The following is a 20629-nucleotide window of genomic DNA, read 5'->3' as shown; positions in this document are numbered from 1 at the left end:
CCTTTAGCAGTTGTTGTAGAGCTGGTTTGGTGGTGCTGAACTCTCTCAGCTTTTGCTTGTCTGTAAAGGTTTTAATTTCTCCATCAAATCTGAATGAGATCCTTGCTGGGTAGGGTAATCTTGGTTGCAGGTTTTTCTCCTTCAACACTTTCAATATGTCCTGCCACTCCCTTCTGGCTTGCAGAGTTTCTGCTGAAAGATCAGCTGTTAACCTTATGGGGATTCCCTTGTGTGTTATTTGTTGTTTTTCCCTTGCTGCTTTTAATATGTTTTCTTTGTATTTAATTTTTGACAATTTGATTAATATGTGTCTTGGCGTATTTCTCCTTGGATTTATCCTGTATGGGACTCTCTGTGCTTCCTGGACTTGATTAACGATTTCTTTTCCCATATTAGGGAAGTTTTCAACTATAATCTCTTCAAATATTTTCTCAGTCCCTTTCTTTTTCTCTTCTTCTTCTGGAACCCCTATAATTCGAATGTTGGTGCGTTTAATGTTGTCCCAGAGGTCTCTGAGACTGTCCTCAGTTCTTTTCATTCTTTTTTCTTTATTCTGCTCTGCAGTAGTTATTTCCACTATTTTATCTTCCAGGTCACTTATCCGTTCTTCTGCCTCAGTTATTCTGCTATTGATCCCATCTAGAGTACTTTTAATTTCATTTATTGTGTTGTTCATCGTTGCTTGCTTCATCTTTAGTTCTTCTAGGTCCTTGTTAACTGATTCTTGCAATTTGTCCATTCTATCGTCCATTCTATCTCCAAGATTTCGGATCAACCTTACTATCATTATTCTGAATTCTTTTTCAGGTAGACTGCCTATTTCCTCTTCATTTGTTAGGTCTGGTGGGTTTTTATCTTGCTCCTTCATCTGCTGTGTGTTTTTCTGTCTTTTCATTTTGCTTATCTTACTGTGTTTGGGGTCTCCTTTTTTGCAGGCTGAAGGTTCGTAGTTCCTGTTGTTTTTTGTGTCTGTCCCCAGTGGCTAAGGTTGGTTCAGTGGGTTGTGTAGGCTTCCTGGTGGAGGGTACTAGTGCCTGTGTTCTGGTGTATGAGGCTGGATCTTGTCTTTCTGGTGGGCAGGTCCACGTCTGGTGGTGTGTTTTGGGGTGTCTGTAGACTTACTATGATTTTGGGCAGCCTCTCTGCTAATGGGTGGGGTTGTGTTCCTGTCTTGCTAGTTGTTTGGCATAGGATGTCCAGCACTGTAGGTTGCTGGTCGTTGAGTGAAGCTGGGTGCTGGCGTTGAGATGGAGATCTCTCGGAGATATGTGCTGTTTGATATTATGTGCAGCTGGGAGGCCTCTTGTGGACCAGTGTCCTGAAGTTGGCTCTCCCACCTCAGAGGCACAGCACTGAGTCCTGGCTGCAGCACCAAGAGCCTTTCATCCACAGGGCTCCTTAATTTGGGATGATTCGTTGTCTATTCAGGTATTCCACAGATGCAGGGTATATCAAGTTGATTGTGGAGCTTTAATCCGCTGCTTCTGAGGCTGCTGGGAGAGATTTCCCTTTCTCTTCTTTGTTCTCACAGTTCCCAGGGGCTCAGCTTTGGATTTGGCCCCGCCTGTGCGTGTAGGTCGCCGGAGGGCGTCTGTTCTTTGCTCAGACAGGACGAGGTTAAAGGAGCCGCTGATTCGGAGGCTCTGGCTCACCCAGGCCGGGGGGTAGGGAGGGTCACGGAGTGCGGGGCGGGCCTGCAGCGGCAGAGGCCGGCGTGACGCTGCAGCCTGAGGCGCGCCGTGCGCTCTCCCGGGGAGCCGTCCCTGGATCCCGGGACCCTGGCAGTGGCGGGCTGCACAGGCTCCCCGGAAGGGCGTGTGGCTAGTGACCTGTGTTCGCACACAGGCCTCCTGGCGGCGGCAGCAGCGGCCTTAGCGTCCCATGTCCGTCTCTGGGCTCCGCACTCTTAGCCGCGGCTCGCGCCCGTCCCTGGAGCTCTCTCAAGCAGCGTTCTTAATCCCCTCTCCTCGTGCACCAGGAAACAAAGAGGGACGTAAAAGTCTCTTGCCTCTTCGGCAGGTCCAGACCCCTCCCCGGACTCTCTCCCGGCCAGCCGCGGCGCACCAACGCCCTGCAGGCTGTGTTCACGCCGCCAACCCCAGTCCTCTCCCGGCGCTCCGACAAAAGCCGGAGCCTCAGCTCCCAGTCCCGCCCGCCCCGGCGGGCGAGCAGACAAGCCTCTCGGCTGGTGAGTGCCGGTCGGCCCGATCCTCTGCGCTGGAATCTGTCCGCTTTGCCCTCCGCACCCCTGTTGCTGTGCTCTCCTCCGCGGCTCCCGAGCTCCCCCACTCCGCCTCCCGAAGTCTCCACCCGCGAAGGGGCTTCCTAGTGTGTGGACACTTTTCCTCCTTCACAGCTCTCTCCCGCTGGTGCAGGACCCGTCCCTATCCTTTTGTCTCTGTTTAGTTTTTTCTTTTGCCCGAACCAGGTACGTGGGGGGTTCCTTGCCTTTTGGGAGGTCTGAGGTCTTCTGCCAGCGTTCAGCAGGTGTTCTGTAGGAGTTGTTCCACGCGTAGATGTATTTCTGGTGTATCTGTGGAGAGGAAGGTGATCTCCGCGTCTTACTCTTCTGCCATCTTCCCGGAAGTCCATTCATATACTTTTGAAATAGGAAGAAAAAGCCCTCTCTTGTTTTTATATGGATGGCCAGATAGACAGCACTTTAAAAATTAGCATATGAATGTTTTGACTATCTCACTTAAGACAGCCTGTCAGTTTGGCAGCTCTGAGCCTGTTATTTCTGTGTCTTCTCTTTTCTCATTTTCATGTTTTGACAAATGAGATTGTACTTTTGACAAGTGATTTGTACTTCATCTAAGGTTTTCAAAGTGTTTTTAATTTATTTATTAAACTATCTTAAAGATCATTTTATCTACCCATTTTTGGGTTAATGTAAGAGTCTCTTTAATACAAATGAAAATAGAAAGTGATAGCACTGGAGTTCTTAAATAAAAAACATTATTGGGCAATAATTATTTTTCAGAATAATTATTGCTTATTTTTCAGAAGGTTATATTTTTTTCTATTAAGCATGTTCAGACTTAGGCCAGGGTGTAATACTGATTTAACGGGAAAAGCCCCTTCTGGCGTTACCTGGGAGAGTGTATCTTTTAGAACTGAATGTATTTACAAGTATCCTTTGGTAAATGAATAAATACCATGCTGAAAATTTTATTGCAAAAGGAAATTCTATGTATTCTTATCATATAACCAACATTAATTTCACTGATTCATTGAATGAATATTTAATGAGTACTTAATATGTGCTGGGACCTGTTCTAAATACTGGACTTACAGTGGTGAACAATACAGATACCACTCCCTAGACCTTACATTCTGTTGGGTGACATAGTGATCAAATGAGTAAATAATGCAATTTCAAATTGTAATATGTGGCTTGAAGAAAACAAAGCGAAGTAAGAGAGATGTAGTCAATTTGGGGAGGGTAGTTGATTTTGTTCAGGAGGATTTCCCTGAGGACTTATTATTTGAAAAGAGACTTGAATACTGAGAAGGAATATCTATTCTGGAAGAATAGATTTCCAGGCAGACATAACTGCAACTACCAAGGTCATAAAGGAAACATAAGAAGGCAGGTCTAGCCACAGCACAGTTAAGGAAAAGTATTGGGGGGGGGGTGGAAGGGGAAGCTGGGACAAAGTGAGAGAATAGCATTGACATGTATACACTACCAAATGTAAAACAGATAGCTAGTGGGAAGCAGCTGCATAGCACAGGGAGATCAGCTCAGTGCTTTGTGACCACCTAGCGGGGTGGAATAGGGAGGGTGGGAGGGAGGCTTAAGAGGGAGGGGATATGGGGATATATGTATACATATAGCTGCTTCACTTTGTTATACAGCAGAAATTAACACAACACAACATTGTAAAGCAATTATACTCCAATAAAGATGTAAAAAAAAAAAGTATGGTAAGAGATGAGGGTGAAAGGTAGAGGCTAGATGATGTAGGGAGGGCCTTGTGGGACGTGGTAAAGGCTTTGTTTTTCTATTCTTTGTGCAAAGGGAAGCCTTAAGCAGGTTTCAGACAGGGAACTGCATGATCTGATTCACATTATTGAAAGATCATCCTGGCTACACAGAGAGACTGGATCACAGGAAGCAAATTGAAGCTACTGTAGTAGTCCAGTTGATATTAATGACAACTGTGGCTAAAGAAGAAGGGGTAGAGGTGATGTGAAGTTGTAGGATATGAATTAGAATTTGTAGGTAGAGAGCTGAGGACTTGGTATTGGATTAGATGTTGAGGGCGAGGAAAGGAGCGGAATCAGAGGTAACTGTTTAAAGTTTTTGGCCTGAGCTGCTGGAGGAATAGAGATGCCATTAATTGAGATAAAATAAGACTGAAGAATGACCAGATTCTTGGGGGAAAATCAAGAATTTTGTTGAGATGTCTTAGTGAAGATGTTGAATAGGCAGTTATTTATACAAGTCTGGAGCTCAGAGAGGTAGGAATTTGAGGTATAAATATGGGTGTCATCAATTAAGAGATGGTATTTAGACGCTTGGGACTAGCTGAGATCTGAGGGAGTAATTATAGGCAGAAAAGAGAGCAGAAGACTGTGCCTTGGAGCTCTCCAGCGTACATACATATCTGTTCATGCGTATATATTCATGCAAGAAGAACTTGTGTCCCAATATAAACAAAATCAAATGTGTCTGTGTGAGTCAGCCACGGTTCTTAGTTGCAAGTAACAGAAAACAACTGTGACTTCTAATCAAAAGGTACCTGGATTTCAGCCATAATGGGCCCACAGTAACTGCTGTATCCTGGTTGCCAGAGCTGGAACCACCACTGCGGCTGGATGTTGTATATGGTGATGAGCTCCATGGCACTGATGACCGTAGCAACCGGATGTTTCTGTGGGTCCTGCTAGAGTAAATTCTCTCTGTCATTATTCTTTGAGTCACTTGCTTCACTTTCAAACTTCTGGCAAAAAACTTTGCCAGAGGTATTATGTTTTTATCCCAGCTATCGGGTGGTGGATATCAAGTAATTATCTGACCTCTTTGGTTACTGTCATGAGAGATATTTCCTACATTCCACCAAGACTCGGATAATGGGGAATTCCCCCAAAACAGAGGCTGAGAGTTAAGCTACCAGGCAGTTCAACAACCATAAACAGGTGTCTATTTGGTGAGTGTGATCCATTTGGTTGCTTATAAATTCATAGCAACAAGTCAGTATAGTGCCTCCAAATGGACCTCAAGAATAATATTTTTTTTCTACTGACTCTTTTCTCAAAGCCTGTTTCCTGCCATAGGATTGAAAAGAGATCTACTTTCCCTGTGTTCCTTTTAAGCATAGCCAGAGAAATATAGCCTCTTTTGGTTAAAAACACACAAGTAAATAAGCCCCCAGTTCAACCATCTTTATTAAGTAAACCTTAATGTATTAAAACACACATGTAATTACTACCCTTGCACATTCAGGATTCCTTTAAGAAGGTTCATAAACCCAAAGCTGTATATTCTGCCCCAAATATCTGACCACTGAATTTACTCCAGATAAATTCTCTAAATTTTAACTAAAGATAACATATGCTGAAGTTTCTCCCAGATTGATAAATTATATAACAGAAAAATTACACATGCCCTATAGCTATGGCTACCTGGTAGAGAGAAGTAACAAGATTGTAGCCCAGAATATTATAGTCCATTGATCTGATCTATATGAGAAAATTGTAACACAGTCATAGTATTCTTAAGATGGAAGATTAGGACTTCCCTGGTGGTGCAGTGGTTAAGAATCTGCCTGCCAATGCAGGGGGCACGGGTTCGAGCCCTGGTCCGGGAAGATACCATATGCCACGGAGCAACTAAGCCTGTTTGCCACAACTACTGAGCCTGTGCTCTAGAGCCTGCGAGCCACAACTGCTGAGCCCATATGCTTAGAGCCTGAGCTCTGCAACAAGAGGAGCCACCGCAATGAGAAGCCTGCGCACTGCAACGAAGAGTAGCCCCTGCTCGCTGCAACTAGAGAAAGCCCACACGCAGCAATGAAGACGCAACACAGCCAAAATAAATAAATAAATACATAAAATAAAATTTAAGAAAAAAGATTAATTGCTTACCAAAGAGATAACAAAGTATTTCCAGGCTAGTGCCCATGTCCTTTAATAAGCTTCATTGGAAAATGACTGAATGCTGGACTTCTTCAGTGAGTGCTAGATTTTGTTGTCTTCCTTCAAAGAGTATTGAACTTTGTTCTGCCAGATAGTTAAGTTACTTGTAGATTAAATGTGCTTTTTTCAAGATTTGTTTTTAAGCTTTGTTAGGGTGAGTTTACAGTATATTTTAGTTAACCTCTTCTGTTAAGAAATGACTTTTCTGAGGTCTCTACTGAATGTCCCAGGTATTCCCTCCACTCTGGCTATTGGAACTTGAAAGACTTGCAGCCCTAGAGAGTTCTGATAGTTGTTGTGCTTACAGCTTCCCTTCACTTAGCCTTGTGGAGTTTTGCCCTACATTGGGCAACGTTGTATTCAACCAGAACTCAAGAAGCCCCTGTGTTGATCTCTGGAGCACCTGTCCACGTAGCCCCCTTAGAGTTCATTTTCTCCGTTTCTCTACCCGGAATGTTCCAGCTTCGTTGGCTTCCTCAAACTGAACTCTGTCTCCTCACGACCATTGTGCTCTGCTTAGGATCCCCTTCCTGCTCTGTGGTCCGGAAAGTGCCTCCAGGCAGAAATCCAGGGTGATCATAGGGGTTACCTCATTTGTTTTGCTTCTCTCAAGGTTCATAGTACTGTGTGCATGTTGTTGTCTGAAACAGTACGAAAACAGTGTTTTTCCTGTATTTTATCCAGTTTTCTAGTTACGCCAGGAGAGTAAGCCTGGTCCCAGTTGCTCTGTTATGAACAGAAATCCCATTAGAAAAATGATTTTACCACTGAAACACATAAAGATTAGTTCTGGCAGGTTGTGGCCCTTAATATATAATCAACACAAAATCCATGGTATGATGAAGAAAGAGAAAAAAATTAGGGTTAGCATAGTAAAACAACCACAATAACAACAATGCTAAACATATAGCATTATATACAGGTTATATTATATATGTGTATAATTACATATATAGTTTCATACTCCCAACAACCATACTTAGATAGTTGCTATTATTATCTCCATTTTACAGAGTTGGAAATTGAGGTACAGAAAAATGAATTAATCCAGGGTCACACAGCTAGTATATGGTGGATCTAAGGTTTGAACCAGGCATTATTAGCCAAATAAAAATTGCTGCCTCAGGAAACTGGGTAGGTCTCCCACCCATCCCAACTGAGCAGTGAATTATGTTGTATTTTTTTCTTTTTACACCAAAGCTTTATACATGTCACCATTATGTGAATGACCCACAAATCTCTTTATAGCTATAGCTGTAGACATAGATATATATCCTTACCTCCAGACAATCCTTCCACCTACCTACTTTACATTCCTGTGTATCTCTTACCACTACCTCGGACCTATAAGTCTCAAACTAAATTTAGTACCTACCTGTTCTTTCTGTGATCCATATTTTAGTTAGTAGGGTATCTCTTTTTCTAAAAGATGACGAAAAATTTGGGGATCATCTTTAAATACTTCCTTCTCTGTCTCTTTCATGTAACAAGTTCTTAGGACCTGTTCTACTTGTGAAATGTCACTCAAGAAGGGCCTTTTTCCGCTTATGCTGCCCTAATTCAAGACCTCTTCATCCCTTATTGATCTTTTGTAATAGAAACTTATTTGGCCTTCCTGTCTTTATTGTTCTCATATTCTTCCTGTCCTTCACAGTACTTCCAGAGTTAGCATAAAACTCAAATAGATTTGCTAATGCCTTGATTAAAACCCTGTGCTGCTCATCATTGTATTCTAAGTCAGGGATTAATAACAAGGCTTTGGAGTTTGACTCCAATTTCCTTTCTTCTAGCCATGATTCTTTGGGAATTTACTTAACCCTTTAGCCTTAATTTCCTCTCCTGTAAAATGGGCATAATGATAGTTCCTCCTCATAAAGGTGTTAGGAAGAATCAATGAATAAAAAAAATATATAAAAGACTTCAATGCTTAGCACATACTCAACAGATGATAGTTATTATTATTATTGTTAAGGTAATAGCATTCACAGCCCTCTAACCTTAAGTCCACTGTGCCTTCCTTGCCTTGTGTTATATGTGTCAGATCTGTGAGATGACTTGCTAATGTGGCCCATTTTTTCATACGTCCATGTTTTGGCTCATGCTCTTTTCCTTCAGTCTGGCACATTCCTCCCCAAACATTGTCTCAGCTTGTTGAAAGGATACTATGCCACCTCTTCTGTAAAACCTGTCTCTGTTACCACAGTCAGAATTAATTACTCTTTAGGGCTCCCATAGTCTTTTTTTTTTTTTTTGCGGTACGCGGGCCTCTCACTGTTGTGGCCTCTCCCGTTGCGGAGCACAGGCTCCGGACGCGCAGGCTCAGCGGCCATGGCTCACGGGCCCAGCCGCTCCGCGGCATGTGAGATCTTCCCGGACCGGGGCTCAAACCCGTGTCCCTTGCATCGGCAGGCGGACTCTCAACCACTGCGCCACCAGGGAAGCCCAATTATTTCATTCTTTTAGCACTTAGCTTGTGCTAAGAACTTGGGTTCTCAAAGTCAGATGAATGGCAGGATCAGTAGGGTTAGCTGCTATTGTTATTGTTATTTTTATTAGTTGTGTACCTGTCTTCTCCTTCAACCTTACAAGACTGCTCTGTCCTTAAGGGCAAAAATCATCTGATTTATTTTTGTCTCCTTTCACAGTACCTAGTAGAGTCCCTTGTATAGAATGAGTACTCAGTCAATATGTGTTGAATTTACAGGATTGGGCTTCAGCCTGTCTGACACTGTCTGATAGAGTGGAAGGAAGTGAGGTGGATAAAGTTAGAGGTGATTTTTCCTGGATGTTGTAGAACAGTTTACTTCCCAAGGAATGGGAGCATGGTTCTACATCTACTTTGCTGTGTGGCAGAATTCTTATGCAACAGGTTATTTTAGTTTTCTTTTTTTAGCAAAGCAAGACCTTTAATATTCTGAAAGCACCCAATTGTGTGAAATATCACTAATGAGGCCAAATTTTTTGGTCTCAAATATGCTTCCACTTTTGTCCCTTTATTTCCTAATATCTCTTTAAATACTTGAAAATAATTTAGAGGTCTTTGGGAAAATTAATGTATTTTCCAAATACTGTTTTACATTGAGTTTAATATTCTAAAACCCAATAAATGTAAATAACTATGAAACTAGCTTTTCTGGGCATTTACCCTGTGATCAATGTCAGACATATCACTCCTTAGGAAATCTTGAAGAAATTCACAACAATGAAAAAAGGTGTGTTTTCTCCATTCATTTCCTCTTTCTTGCTTTTGTTCAGATTTGAATAGACAAGAAGTTATTGAGGAAAATACTGCTTTAATAGACTGTTTTACAGTATCTCCCTTTAGGGAAGTGATTTGCAAAGTGCTATGTTTAAAAATGGAGTGGTACAAACGCCTTTTAGTAGCTGCATATCTGAGAAACTGTGTTCTTACTGTTGACATTGTATCTTTGAAACAATAAGCTAAATTACAGCATTTTGAGCTGTGTTAGCTTGGTGCCTCTATATAAATAATTTCTAAGGGAGAAAGTATACTGGTATAATAGTAATTCTATAAACATTTCAGATATAATTACCAAGTCAGTTTGGCATAAGCAAAATAAATAAACAAAGGCACAAAGAAAAAAGCAAGATGATTTAATATAGTATTCATATTTACAGGCTTCTAGGTAATGGTCTTCTTTCAAGTGTACCTACTAAATGAAAGCTGAAACACTCACCAGTCAGCAGGGAAAGAAATGCCATATAAATAAGTGACCCAAAGGAAATATACCTAAAAAATTGAAAACCAGTTTAAAACTTCACTTTGAAGTCTTAGATTATGTCGAAACATAAATATATTTCCTCTGTTTCCTTTGTTACAGTCCACTGTTCTCAGAATCCCTCTCCCCCAATTTAAGTAACTTTGTCTTTTATTAAGTCCAACAACATCTGAGCATGGGAGATTGCTCTTCAGTCCACAGACCATGCGTGGTATGCATATGGATTCACAGATGCCCTCAAAAAACCACCCCATAGATTAGGAACCATGTAGGTCTCTTAATTTACATATGGGAAAGTGAAGCCTTGAGTGGTTAAATCAACAGTCACAAATTATGACTTGCAGATGGAATTTAGACCTACAGGCATGTTTTGTTTGGCCTGTTAGGATGCTTTAAAACTTTTGAGCAAACAATTAAAATCAGGAAAATTTTAGCTTCTCATGAAAATTTAGAGGATCTGGCACTGTTGGACTGATATTCCTGTATGACATCAATTGACTAGCATTATGTAGCATGTAGCAATTCCCTCTTTTACATGATTTATCTTTCTCCAGATTTACAATCCTTACAATTCCCTTTTATCTTACACCTGACTCTGTTTCATTTATTCATGTCATCTGCCTTGCCCTTCTGATAATTTTTGTTGTATAGCAAGTTAGAGGCAGAGTAAAAAATAAAAACTTTTATCTTGACCTCTAAGCAATTGTAGGTTCCTGCCCCCATCACTCAGGCGTTGGTTTTTAAGCCTTGGGTTCTAGTCCTTCCATTACCATTGACTTGCTGGGTGGCATTGAAGGGGTCAGTTAACTCCTGTGAATTTCAGTTTTGATATCTATCATATCTGTCAAATTATCATTATAAGCATTTTAATTATGCACATAATTTAAAAATCCAAAGGTTTATATACAAAACAGCCTCATAAAATCATGGTTAATATTTTGTTATATTAGATTGCTTAAAAATGCTGCTTCAGTCATGCCTCTTGACTACTCTTAGTACCTTTAATGCCCTGCATCCTACAGGATAAAGTCCAAATTTCTTTGCCTTACAGTGTTCCCTACCATTTGGTTCCAACATACCTTGCCAAAGTATCTTTTACTTTATATGGAATGGAATGGAATGGAATTTCCCTCATTCATCATTCAATCTCTACCCTCCCTTCATTCTTTTATCCCATAAATATTGAACACGTCTGCTGTGCCAGGCACTATGCTGGGCACTGAGGATTACAAAGCTGAACAAGACAGAGTTTCTGCCTCTAATGTTCTCATTCTTAAGCCTTATATTTTAGGCAGGTCAATATATTTTGTATCTTGAATACATCTTGTATGGGCTTGCCTCCTTTGCTCACACTATTCTCCCTTTTCTTTTTCTTTCATTATTTCACTCAACAAATATTTAATGATTGCTTATTGTATCAGGCACTGTTCACTGAGTGTTGATATTATACAGAGTAAAGTCCCTGCTCCCTTGGAATTTATATTCTTGGGGATATAAGACATTTAATAAATAAAATATATGTCATAAAGGCTATGAAGTAAATGTAGCAGGGTAAGGAAGATAGAAGGTAACAGTCATAGTGCTATTATTTTAGAAGGAATGATGAGAGACAGCCTTTCTAATATGATATTTGAACTGAAGGAACTAAGGGAGGGATCCAAGAGGGTATCTGGAGGAAGGGTGATTCAGGCAGAGGGTGCAACACATATATGCTTGATATATTTAAGGGACAGTGAGGTGGCCAGTATGGCAGGGGCTGAGAAAGGGAGTGGAAGAGGGGTAAGAGATGAGTTCTGAGAGGTAGACGGGTCCAGATCCTGAAGAACGTTACTGCCTGTGGTAAGGACCTTGGCTTTTGGCTCTAGAATGAGTTGTATCTCCTCTGTATAGCTCAGTGGTAGAGCATTTGACTGAATTTCTACTTCAGATTCCTTTGTGACACCTTCCTTGACCATCCCTGTTTACAATGGTTTCTCCTTCCATCTCCTGGAATGCTACTTACCACGTAATTCATTTGTTCAACTGACCAACGCAACGTCTGATTGTCCTCTTATAGGTCTTCAGCTCTGTCCTAACGTCTTTGTAACTTCCTCTAGCATAGGGACTTAGTTTTATACCTTTCTATCCTACATGATGTTTTGCACCTAGTTGGGACTTAATATATGTTTGTTTTGTGAGGCTCCAGCCTCAGATAGCAGCAGTAAGAATTTGAAAGCAATGTTTAAGAAAGAAGTGAAAGGCCTTCGTGATAGATTAGACATAGGAATGATGTTAATTAAGGTTTTAGTTTGTGATCCTGGAAGAATGACAGTGCTATGGACAGATATAGGAAAGCTGGGAAGAGAAACTGATTTGGGGGTAGATTGATGAATTTAGTTTGGAATTTATTGAACTTCCATGTTAGTAGGATATCCAAGTTAAGCTGTGCAGAATGATTTGGATATGTTAGGACATATACAGAGTATTGGTGTTATTTGTGACTGCTGCCTGCAGTATGTAATTTCAAGAGCAGGGATAGCCTCTTACTCATATTTCTAGCATCTGGAACAGGGGCTGGCAAATAATAGGTGCTTGAATCATAGGCACTTAATAGTTTTATTGAGCAGAGAGGTAATAAGGTTGGTGTGTAGCTATTATGCATATCATGGCTTAACTATATTTGTTAATATTATTATTTTTTAAAAGACAATGATTTCACCATTGAATTTCAGATTCTCAGTCTTAGAAAAAAATCTCAAAAGTAATTTGTTTTAGTTAACTGTTTTGGGTATTTTAATGACATTTACAATATATCTGATATAGTTAGTGTCCAATCTGCTTATAATCATCCACATCAGCCAGTCCTGCCAATGCATTATAGAACTCTGACATTAATAAGTTAAATATTGTTGAAACAATGGAGTGATGGTACATCAGTTGCTATTATTATGTTCATCAGTTAGTATTCTAGTAGCTTACACTACCCATCAATTCCCAGCTATCAAAGTAGCCTCATGGTGAGAGAAGAATTACTAAACATGTTGGATGACAAATAATAGAATTACATTGTATTTGGAGATGTGTCTCCTTAAATAGGATGGAATCATTTTTATAGAAGCTGAATGAAATTCAATCTTGATAGCAATATTTTTATAATAATAAAATTAGTGCTAAATTTAGAGAAGCAGAGTCTATTCTTGATTAAAATTTTTATTTTGTCAGATATCTTAAATCTTTTTCCTTCAAGTCACACTTTTAGATTATATAGCTTTTTGTCTAGAAACCTTTTCTATTCCTTTTTTCTCTCGATATAACTCACAAATCTAGATCTTTTGGAATGGTTTCCTTATTCCGTAGGTCTATTCTGGCTCTGATTCCTTGGGGGCTGTTAGGTGCCTCTGAAACTGTGTGCTTACTTTTTGCTTTGGAACAGATGTCGTGGCACTAAGACCCAGAAACCATTTGCTCTGTGTGGCTGGAGCTGGGCAGGCTGTGCTCACACTGAAGGGAAGGAAGTCATTAGTGCAGACTGAGCTGTGGAGTTGGGTTCTTGCAGGATTTCCTTCCAGCCTTTCCCCACTAAGGTTCTTGGGAATTAAAAAAAAAAAAAAAAATCTAAACACACAAACCAAGTTTTCCTATTTACAGTGTTCAGGGAAGGTAGGCATTTCGGGAAGGGCAGATCCTTTCCCCAAGCTATCCAAGAAAGAAGAGAAAACAGCGTAAAGAAGCTCTGATTACAGATCTTTGGAATTTTCTTTGCTAAATTTTACAAACGAGAAATACACCCAGAATTTTGGGAATTGCTCCAGGCTGCGCGTGAGGGTTTGATTGCTTGTCTAATCTTTTTTTGAGAAGAGGAGAATTCGCCAAAAGGGGTTTGGATGGCAGGAGCCCGGCTGGGTTCGTGCAGCAGCTTGCGTTCTCCCTCTTTTCTCTGAGGGAGGGTCTTTGCAGCCGGCTTGGAGACCCCCTGCCGCAGGCTCTTTTTGCTGGCGCTGGCCTGAGGGGAAAATGCTCCGCTCTGGCAGGAGTACGCTGGTTGCTGCTGGGACTTCCTAGCCCCGTGGGAAGTGTGTTCGTGGTTTGGGGATACTTTTCATTGAACTGAAGGCGAAAAGACTGGACTCTCCTGGGCTCTTTCCCTTCGCAGTGAATATGGGAAAGAATTAGGGGGTGGGAGGGAGGCAGCATGACTTGCAGTCGCCGCTGCCCTGCATCTGTCCCCAGCCCCCAGCCAGCATCTTGATGTTCCACGTATCGGCTGTACAAATATGATGAAATGGCAGCCCCGGAAGAAGGTAAGTGTCCCGGAGTGGGGACGGGGCCCTGATGCCCGACCCAGGGAGGGGTGACAGGGGGCGGTTGCCCTCGGGTCCCTCCACTCCTTCCGTAGTTTGCTGGACGGGCAGGTCCAAGTAGCTCTGTCCCTGTAGGGACTTACACCAGTCCCTTAGGGACGGGTTACCAAGTCTGATCTGCGTCCATTGCCCTCTTAAGTTTTTCCTTCTTGGTATGCCCAGACTCTTCAGGGGTGACAGCTCAGAAACATCCCTTTGCCTTAGAAGCCCGGTGGAGCCAGCCACACGATTAGCTTTGCAGGAGCCAGCCAAGAGCTGCCAGGGTCTAAGGACTCGGTGGCGCCTCGTCTACGGGGAGCCATTTGGGGTTGTATTCCCGACACATTCCAGTGTCCCCGCAGGTGGGTGTTGTAGCACCTACTTCCCCAAGGGGTTAATAGGCTCTGAGCCGCTGGCAGCCGCTTCCCCAGGGCCCCGCTGGGGGGCGAGCATCCCTAGCACAACCGCCCAGCAGCTGGTTCCTGGGCAGCAGGGGCCGCGGGGCCTCCAGCCTGAGCTCCTGGGGCCGGGCCGGCCGGGCCTTCTGCCCGCGGGGCTCCCGGGCGGCTGCGTGGGCCCGCGCGAGTGCACGCGCCGGCCATTGTCACGGGTGTGTGTCTGTGCGTGGCAGCGTGCACGGGCGTGTGTGCATCGATCGTGGGGAAGAGGGGGAGGGGGCACTTTGCTTTTTGCGAGATTATTTCCTAATATGGCTCCTTTGTTGAGAACTCAAGAAAAAAAAAATCCAGTGGTTCTATCAAAATAAATTGCTATTGGTCCCAGAAATAACGTTTCTAAATGTGGGACTGGTCGCTACCCCAGGACGTTCAGGGAGAAAGACAGCTTTCTTCAAGTTGTTGGCGGCTGTAGCTTTGGCTAGGGCTCCCTTTTGCTAACTTGTCTGACTGGCGCTGTTAGGTGAACCCAGTGGTTCACTGCGTAGCAGGACTTTTCCCCCCACTTCAAATACCTCATTTGGCCGTGTTTTTTATTGACATTCTTTTGAAGGAAAACAGCGAACTGAACGTGCTGTGCCTCTCCCCAGCCATGACCTGTCTCTGTTAGCAGCTGCCTGGTGTTTTACTTGAACTAGCTAAACTGACTCTTTCTTTGTGGCATGATGTGTGATACCATGTTTTACATCAGAGCTGAAATAGAAATCATGTGTGAAATGCATGAGAAGATATTGTGCATTTGTTTTATTGCTAGAAAATCTAACAAACCCTGCTTCAGTACAGCCTGGTGAATTGAAAGGTTTTCTTTGATATCTAATTTGCTATTTGAAACGAAGTCATTTCTACTGCATTCTGAAGTCAGAATCTCTCATATATTAGTTCTCATAGAGCTTCTTTCAGTGATATTGGTTTCATGTGTTTTAGTTAAGAGATCCATGCGTCTCTCCCTACCACCCATAAAAATCAGAGTTAGGATGAGGAAAACCCATAGAAGAAACCATATAATTAAGAAATTTAAACAGATTCTGTGTATTCCTAGAGCCCTCCCCCCAATTTCTTCTATATTTGTAAATTGCATATTTGTGAGTACTTTTAAGATGTCTGCAAACTATACATTCATAAATGTCTGTTTTTTCTATTTTACCCAATATGCAGTAACTCATGTGGTTATGTCTGTGGAAACCCCTCTGGGTACTGGTATTGCTTGAACCACGGAAGTATTATTCTTGGCAGTCAGGTGGATTTCTGGACTCTGGAAGATTCTATTTCAAGTGTTAGGATTCACTCTGCAGTATTTACTCACTCTGTGATGCTTAAATTGCTATACCAGAAGGTTGTGTTTATTCACTGCATTCATAATCCCAAATCATCATGTTATCAGATATAATTCTGCAAAGTTCATAGAAGATTAAAAATTAAGCTGAGCCATTAAGTACTGTGTGATTATTTGGTGGTGGCTTGAGAACAATTCTTCCTTCTACATTGGAAACGGAAGCTTCCTTGGAAGAATATTCAACTCCTGTAGGGCACCAATAAGTGTTTACAAAGATTAGGTTTATTTTTTTACTCTTGCAAGAATACTCACATGATCAGATCATTGCTGTGGTTTCTGGCTGGGTCTGCTAACACATTTGTAGTGGTACAGTCACATGCTATGTGTTTTGTCAAACTGTTTCATAAAAACCATTTATACCACAGATGAAAAGTGATACTACATTGATGTGATTTTAACAAAGCTAAGAAGATCATCCATAGAATGCTGCCCCAAGCAGCATTTGCTATAACTGGGCTTCATGGCTAGGATTGATGGTAACTTGCTATCATGGTGCCCTGTCAGCCACTACCAGTGCTGGCTGTTGTAAATTCTGGGCTCACTATGAGAGAATGACCATAGGTTCTAGGTTTCTTTGTTTCTAACTGAGCATGCAGCTGGGGTACATGATTGAAGGGGAGTCCTTTACTCTTCTTTCCTCTGCTTATTTGCTGGGTTTAACTAAATACTAAAATTCAAGATGTGGGCTCTGGAGTATTCAATTAGGGTCTGCTACCTTTTTCACAAAGAAACCACCAGAACACGATTAATCATGTTCCACTCTTAGGACCAGTGAGGAGCTTAGTTAGCCATAGCTTTGCTCCCTCCTTCCTGGATACTACCACCAAGATGCTCTTCTTCCTTCCCCTTCCTGAAGAAACAGTGATTTTTATCTACCTCTGAATTCCTGGAGCATTTAGAATCTATGCCCTTTTAGGCTGATTGTCCTTTACTGATAGTAAACTCTTTTAATCTTAGCCTCTCAATTATTCTTCAAGCTCTTTAAGTTTAGGAACCACGTTTCACACCTCTTTTTTGGTGGCAGGGATAATATAGTTACTCAGTAAATATTTATTTGATGTAAAAGTAAATAAGAACTATTGCTTTGTAAAACTTGTATTTATTTTTAGGGTGGTATGATCTTTAAATGTAAAAAGGTTCAGAATGTTTCAGTTGACTCATAGGTATTAGACTGTAGTGGATTATTAAAGAAAACCAGAATATTTTGGCACTCACTTCTAATCTTTTGTAGACAACTTCAGGGAGGGGACAGCTACACTTTCCACACAGGCTCCTGTGGCAGTCATTGTTAAGACACACTATCAGTCTCCGGATCCAGTATCATGATCCTTTTATTAACATAACCTTATTGGCCTGGCAAAATATACTTTCCCATGTTCTCACGTTAATAGGCTATCATGCAGCACGTTATTTTTATCTTGTATTTGCAGAAATGATAGTAATTAAAATGCTCATCTCATAGGAACATGTTTGTTTACAATTCTGAAGTGATTTTTGCTCTTTAAAATCCACGGATTAGTATCAGATAACACTGTGTAAATAAGACTGTAGTCAAAACCTTCAGGAAAACTGCTGCTGATTGGATTTTTTCATTCCTTATCTAATGTTATTTTACTGTTCACACATAATAAAAGATCATTAATAGGAATATGTCATATAAGCTACATTAATTATGTCATTTGAGAATCATATGATGTATTTATCTTGTTCTACTTGTCACATTAATATAATGTGAATCTGGCTTCTTAAATGACTTCTCTGATAGAGCTTCATTTATTTCAAAGCTCACTAATAAGGATTGTGTCCTGTAAATTTGTGTCTCAGAATAGCTTACTGCTTTTACAAAAGAGTGTATTCAAATCCCTGAACTTTTTCTATGATAAAGCATTTTGTTTCTGGATTAGAAAGCTAAGTCTCAAATTTTAATACAGCTATACCAAATTACTTAGTTACCTGCCTAAATGCTGTGCTAGTTGATATTATTATATTATTCATTTTGGACCACAGTTTGTTTATAGTATAAAATTAGACTTAAAAATAAGCATTGTGGACAAAAGAAGTTTTAAAGAGAAGTCTTAGAAATTTCATGATAAAGGTCTTTCTGCAGATCCGTCTATATACCATTCCCAGATCAGTGCAATCTAGAGACCCAGGTTTTGGTTCTGGCAGTTCCCATGACTTGTGTCCTTGGGCATGTCATTTAATCTCTCACATCTGACTCCCCACTGTTATAGTTTAGCGCCTCATTGTCATTTGCTGGATCTATTGCAAATGGCATCCTAATGATTTTTCTTTTTCTTGTCTCTTTTTTCCTCTAATTTTCCCTTCTTATTCCTTCTAGAGTAATTGTTTAAAGAAACACATGTATTTATTCACCTTCTTAAAACTCTGCCATGTCTCTCCATTGTCTAGTAGATGTCTCCAAAGTGGGGTGAACACACCTTGGGCTAGGGAGTGTGCAAGAAAATGACTGGGTTATGGGGAAATACGAGGACTTCTGTTTTTGTGGTTTTTTTTTTTTTGCAGTACGCGGGCCTCTCAGTGTTGTGGCCTCTCCTGTTGCAGAGCACAGGCTCCGGACGCGCAGGCTTACGGGCCTAGCCGCTCCGTGGCATGTGGGATCTTCCCGGACCGGGGCACAAACCCATGTCCCCTGCATCGACAGGCGGACTCTCAACCACTGCGCCACCAGGGAAGCCCATATTTTTGTGTATTTTTTAATCTAAAAGAATAAGAAATAAATTAAGCTGTACTCTCAATACAGTTTGCCACTCTTCCCTTGTTTGTTTGGGAGCCACAAGGGGTTCTTAGTGGTGCCCTCTCATTGTTCATGCCAGTCATTCGTTCACCTTCAGTGTGCTGTGGTGTACTTAGTTTCTATCATAAAAGATCTTGCCTTAAGTGATTAATTTTATTAAAGAGGAGAAGAAAACAGAAGAATGTAGTGTAGGTTATATAGTATAGTGATGAAGAGGATGGGCTCTGAAGCTAGACTGCCTGGGTTTGAATTCCAGTACAGCCTCTTAGTAGCTGCATAGCCGAGTTATTTAGCCTCTCTGTACTTCAGATGTCTCATCTATTTAATACGAGTGGCCACCTAGCTCTTGGTGTGACTTTGAAGATATAATGTAAAATGCTTACAAGGAGTGTCTGGCACATAAAATGTGCTTGCTACACTTTTCCTGTTAGTATGATGGTACCCTGTAATCTAGCTGGACACAGCTTACCGGGCTTCTGTGCATTTGTACATACTTCTTCCTTTGCATAGAATGTCTTCTTATACTCTTCTTAACTTGCTTCCTTTTGTCACTGGTCATACCTTAAGAACTAATTCAATCTTCTCCTCCTTAGTGAATCTTTCTACGTAATGGCTGGGTATAGTTGGCCACACCCTCCTTTGACCATACTTGTATGAGCCATAGTCATAGCTCTGTACTGTAACTGTCAGTATGTCTGCCTCTATCAGTGTAAGGTTGAGGGCACAGGCACAGAGTAGGAACTGAAAGAGTGAATATTTGAAAAAATGCAACATTTATGGAATATGATGGTCAGTGATCTTCAACCAGCTGGCAAGATTCTCTGACTTGCCAGTTATTGGAAATGCCTAACTTGCAAGTTTATCTCTTTTTCTTACCCTCTCAGAACACCATATTGACTATGAGTCAGGGTGATTCATTAAAGGGATAATCTTAACTCCTTACCTATTAAAAATAAAGTCCCAGTTATGAGGTGATGGCTGCACAACATTGTGTGTGTGCTGAATGCAACTGAATTGTACACTTCAAAATGGTTAATTTTATGTTGTATGAACTTTACCTCAAATGAAAAAAAGGGGGGAAAAGTTACAGTTATTTGTGATACATCTCACAGCTGGATCACAGGATACAAGTGCAGCAATACCATGGTTGTAAACCACTGGAGTAAATCTTTATTCCCTTCAGCCCGAAATATTTTGGATCTTGTAAAACTGGTAGGGAATGGTCATCTATAGAAAACTACTTCCAGGGACATTTGAGAAGCTGGGAATAGTTGATAGACTTGATACGAAGTGAAAGAAGTCAATGATGAGGAAATCTGATTTGGCACGTTTACTGTTCAGGAGCTAGCCAGTAAACATTGCCATTGTGAGAGGCTACAGAGTTGAACTGGCCCAACTTCAAGAAAAGACGCCAGCAGCCACCTTCATTTTGCTGGTCAGTCACAGTGGTGACATGCTGTGGAAAACACAGCGGAAGCAAGAGAAAACCTGAAATCCCAGCTGGCCTTGTCAGCTTTAACTTCCACAGCGAATTCATTATATCATTAATAACAATGTATGTCTCAGCTTTAAGACTTTGCTTTTTATTGATGTGCTAAAACCATGCAGTTTCATTGAAAGCTATAAAAATTATATCATTCAACTGACATTTTTAGGATATATATGACGCTTTTGTCCTGTACTTTCTTGTTAGTGCCCCCTTTTAGATTTTTGTAGCTAAGAGGCGTATTCTCACATGATTGAGCCCTTTAACTATATTCCTTTTTTCAGCACACTTTGTTATTTATTCTGTTAGAGCGTTTTGTCTTCGTTATTTTGAGTATTCTATTCTTTTACCATATATCATAAGGAAAAACATAAAATTGTATCCTTTGGCTTAC

General features: G+C 41.2%; 1 protein-coding gene across 3 annotated transcripts in view; it reads left to right on the top strand.

Annotated features, from left to right (window-relative positions):
• The window catches only part of TTC28 (tetratricopeptide repeat domain 28), a 596541-nt gene that overhangs the window by 180199 nt on the left and 395713 nt on the right, over positions 1-20629 (top strand). Inside the window, exon 1 of one of the 3 annotated variants that reach the window (XM_033837117.2) lies at positions 13399-14164. The exons of the other annotated variants lie outside the window; for them this stretch is intronic. Within the exon in view, the coding sequence (XP_033693008.1) occupies positions 14138-14164 (27 nt within the window). The 5' untranslated portion in view covers positions 13399-14137. Of the gene's footprint in view, positions 1-13398; positions 14165-20629 lie in introns of those variants that run through there. 3 annotated transcript variants of the gene reach the window in all.

The sequence above is a fragment of the Tursiops truncatus genome, chromosome 13, assembly GCF_011762595.2.
Source record: "Tursiops truncatus isolate mTurTru1 chromosome 13, mTurTru1.mat.Y, whole genome shotgun sequence".
NCBI lineage: Eukaryota > Metazoa > Chordata > Mammalia > Artiodactyla > Delphinidae > Tursiops > Tursiops truncatus.
This window is presented reverse-complemented; position numbering and strand designations above follow the sequence as displayed.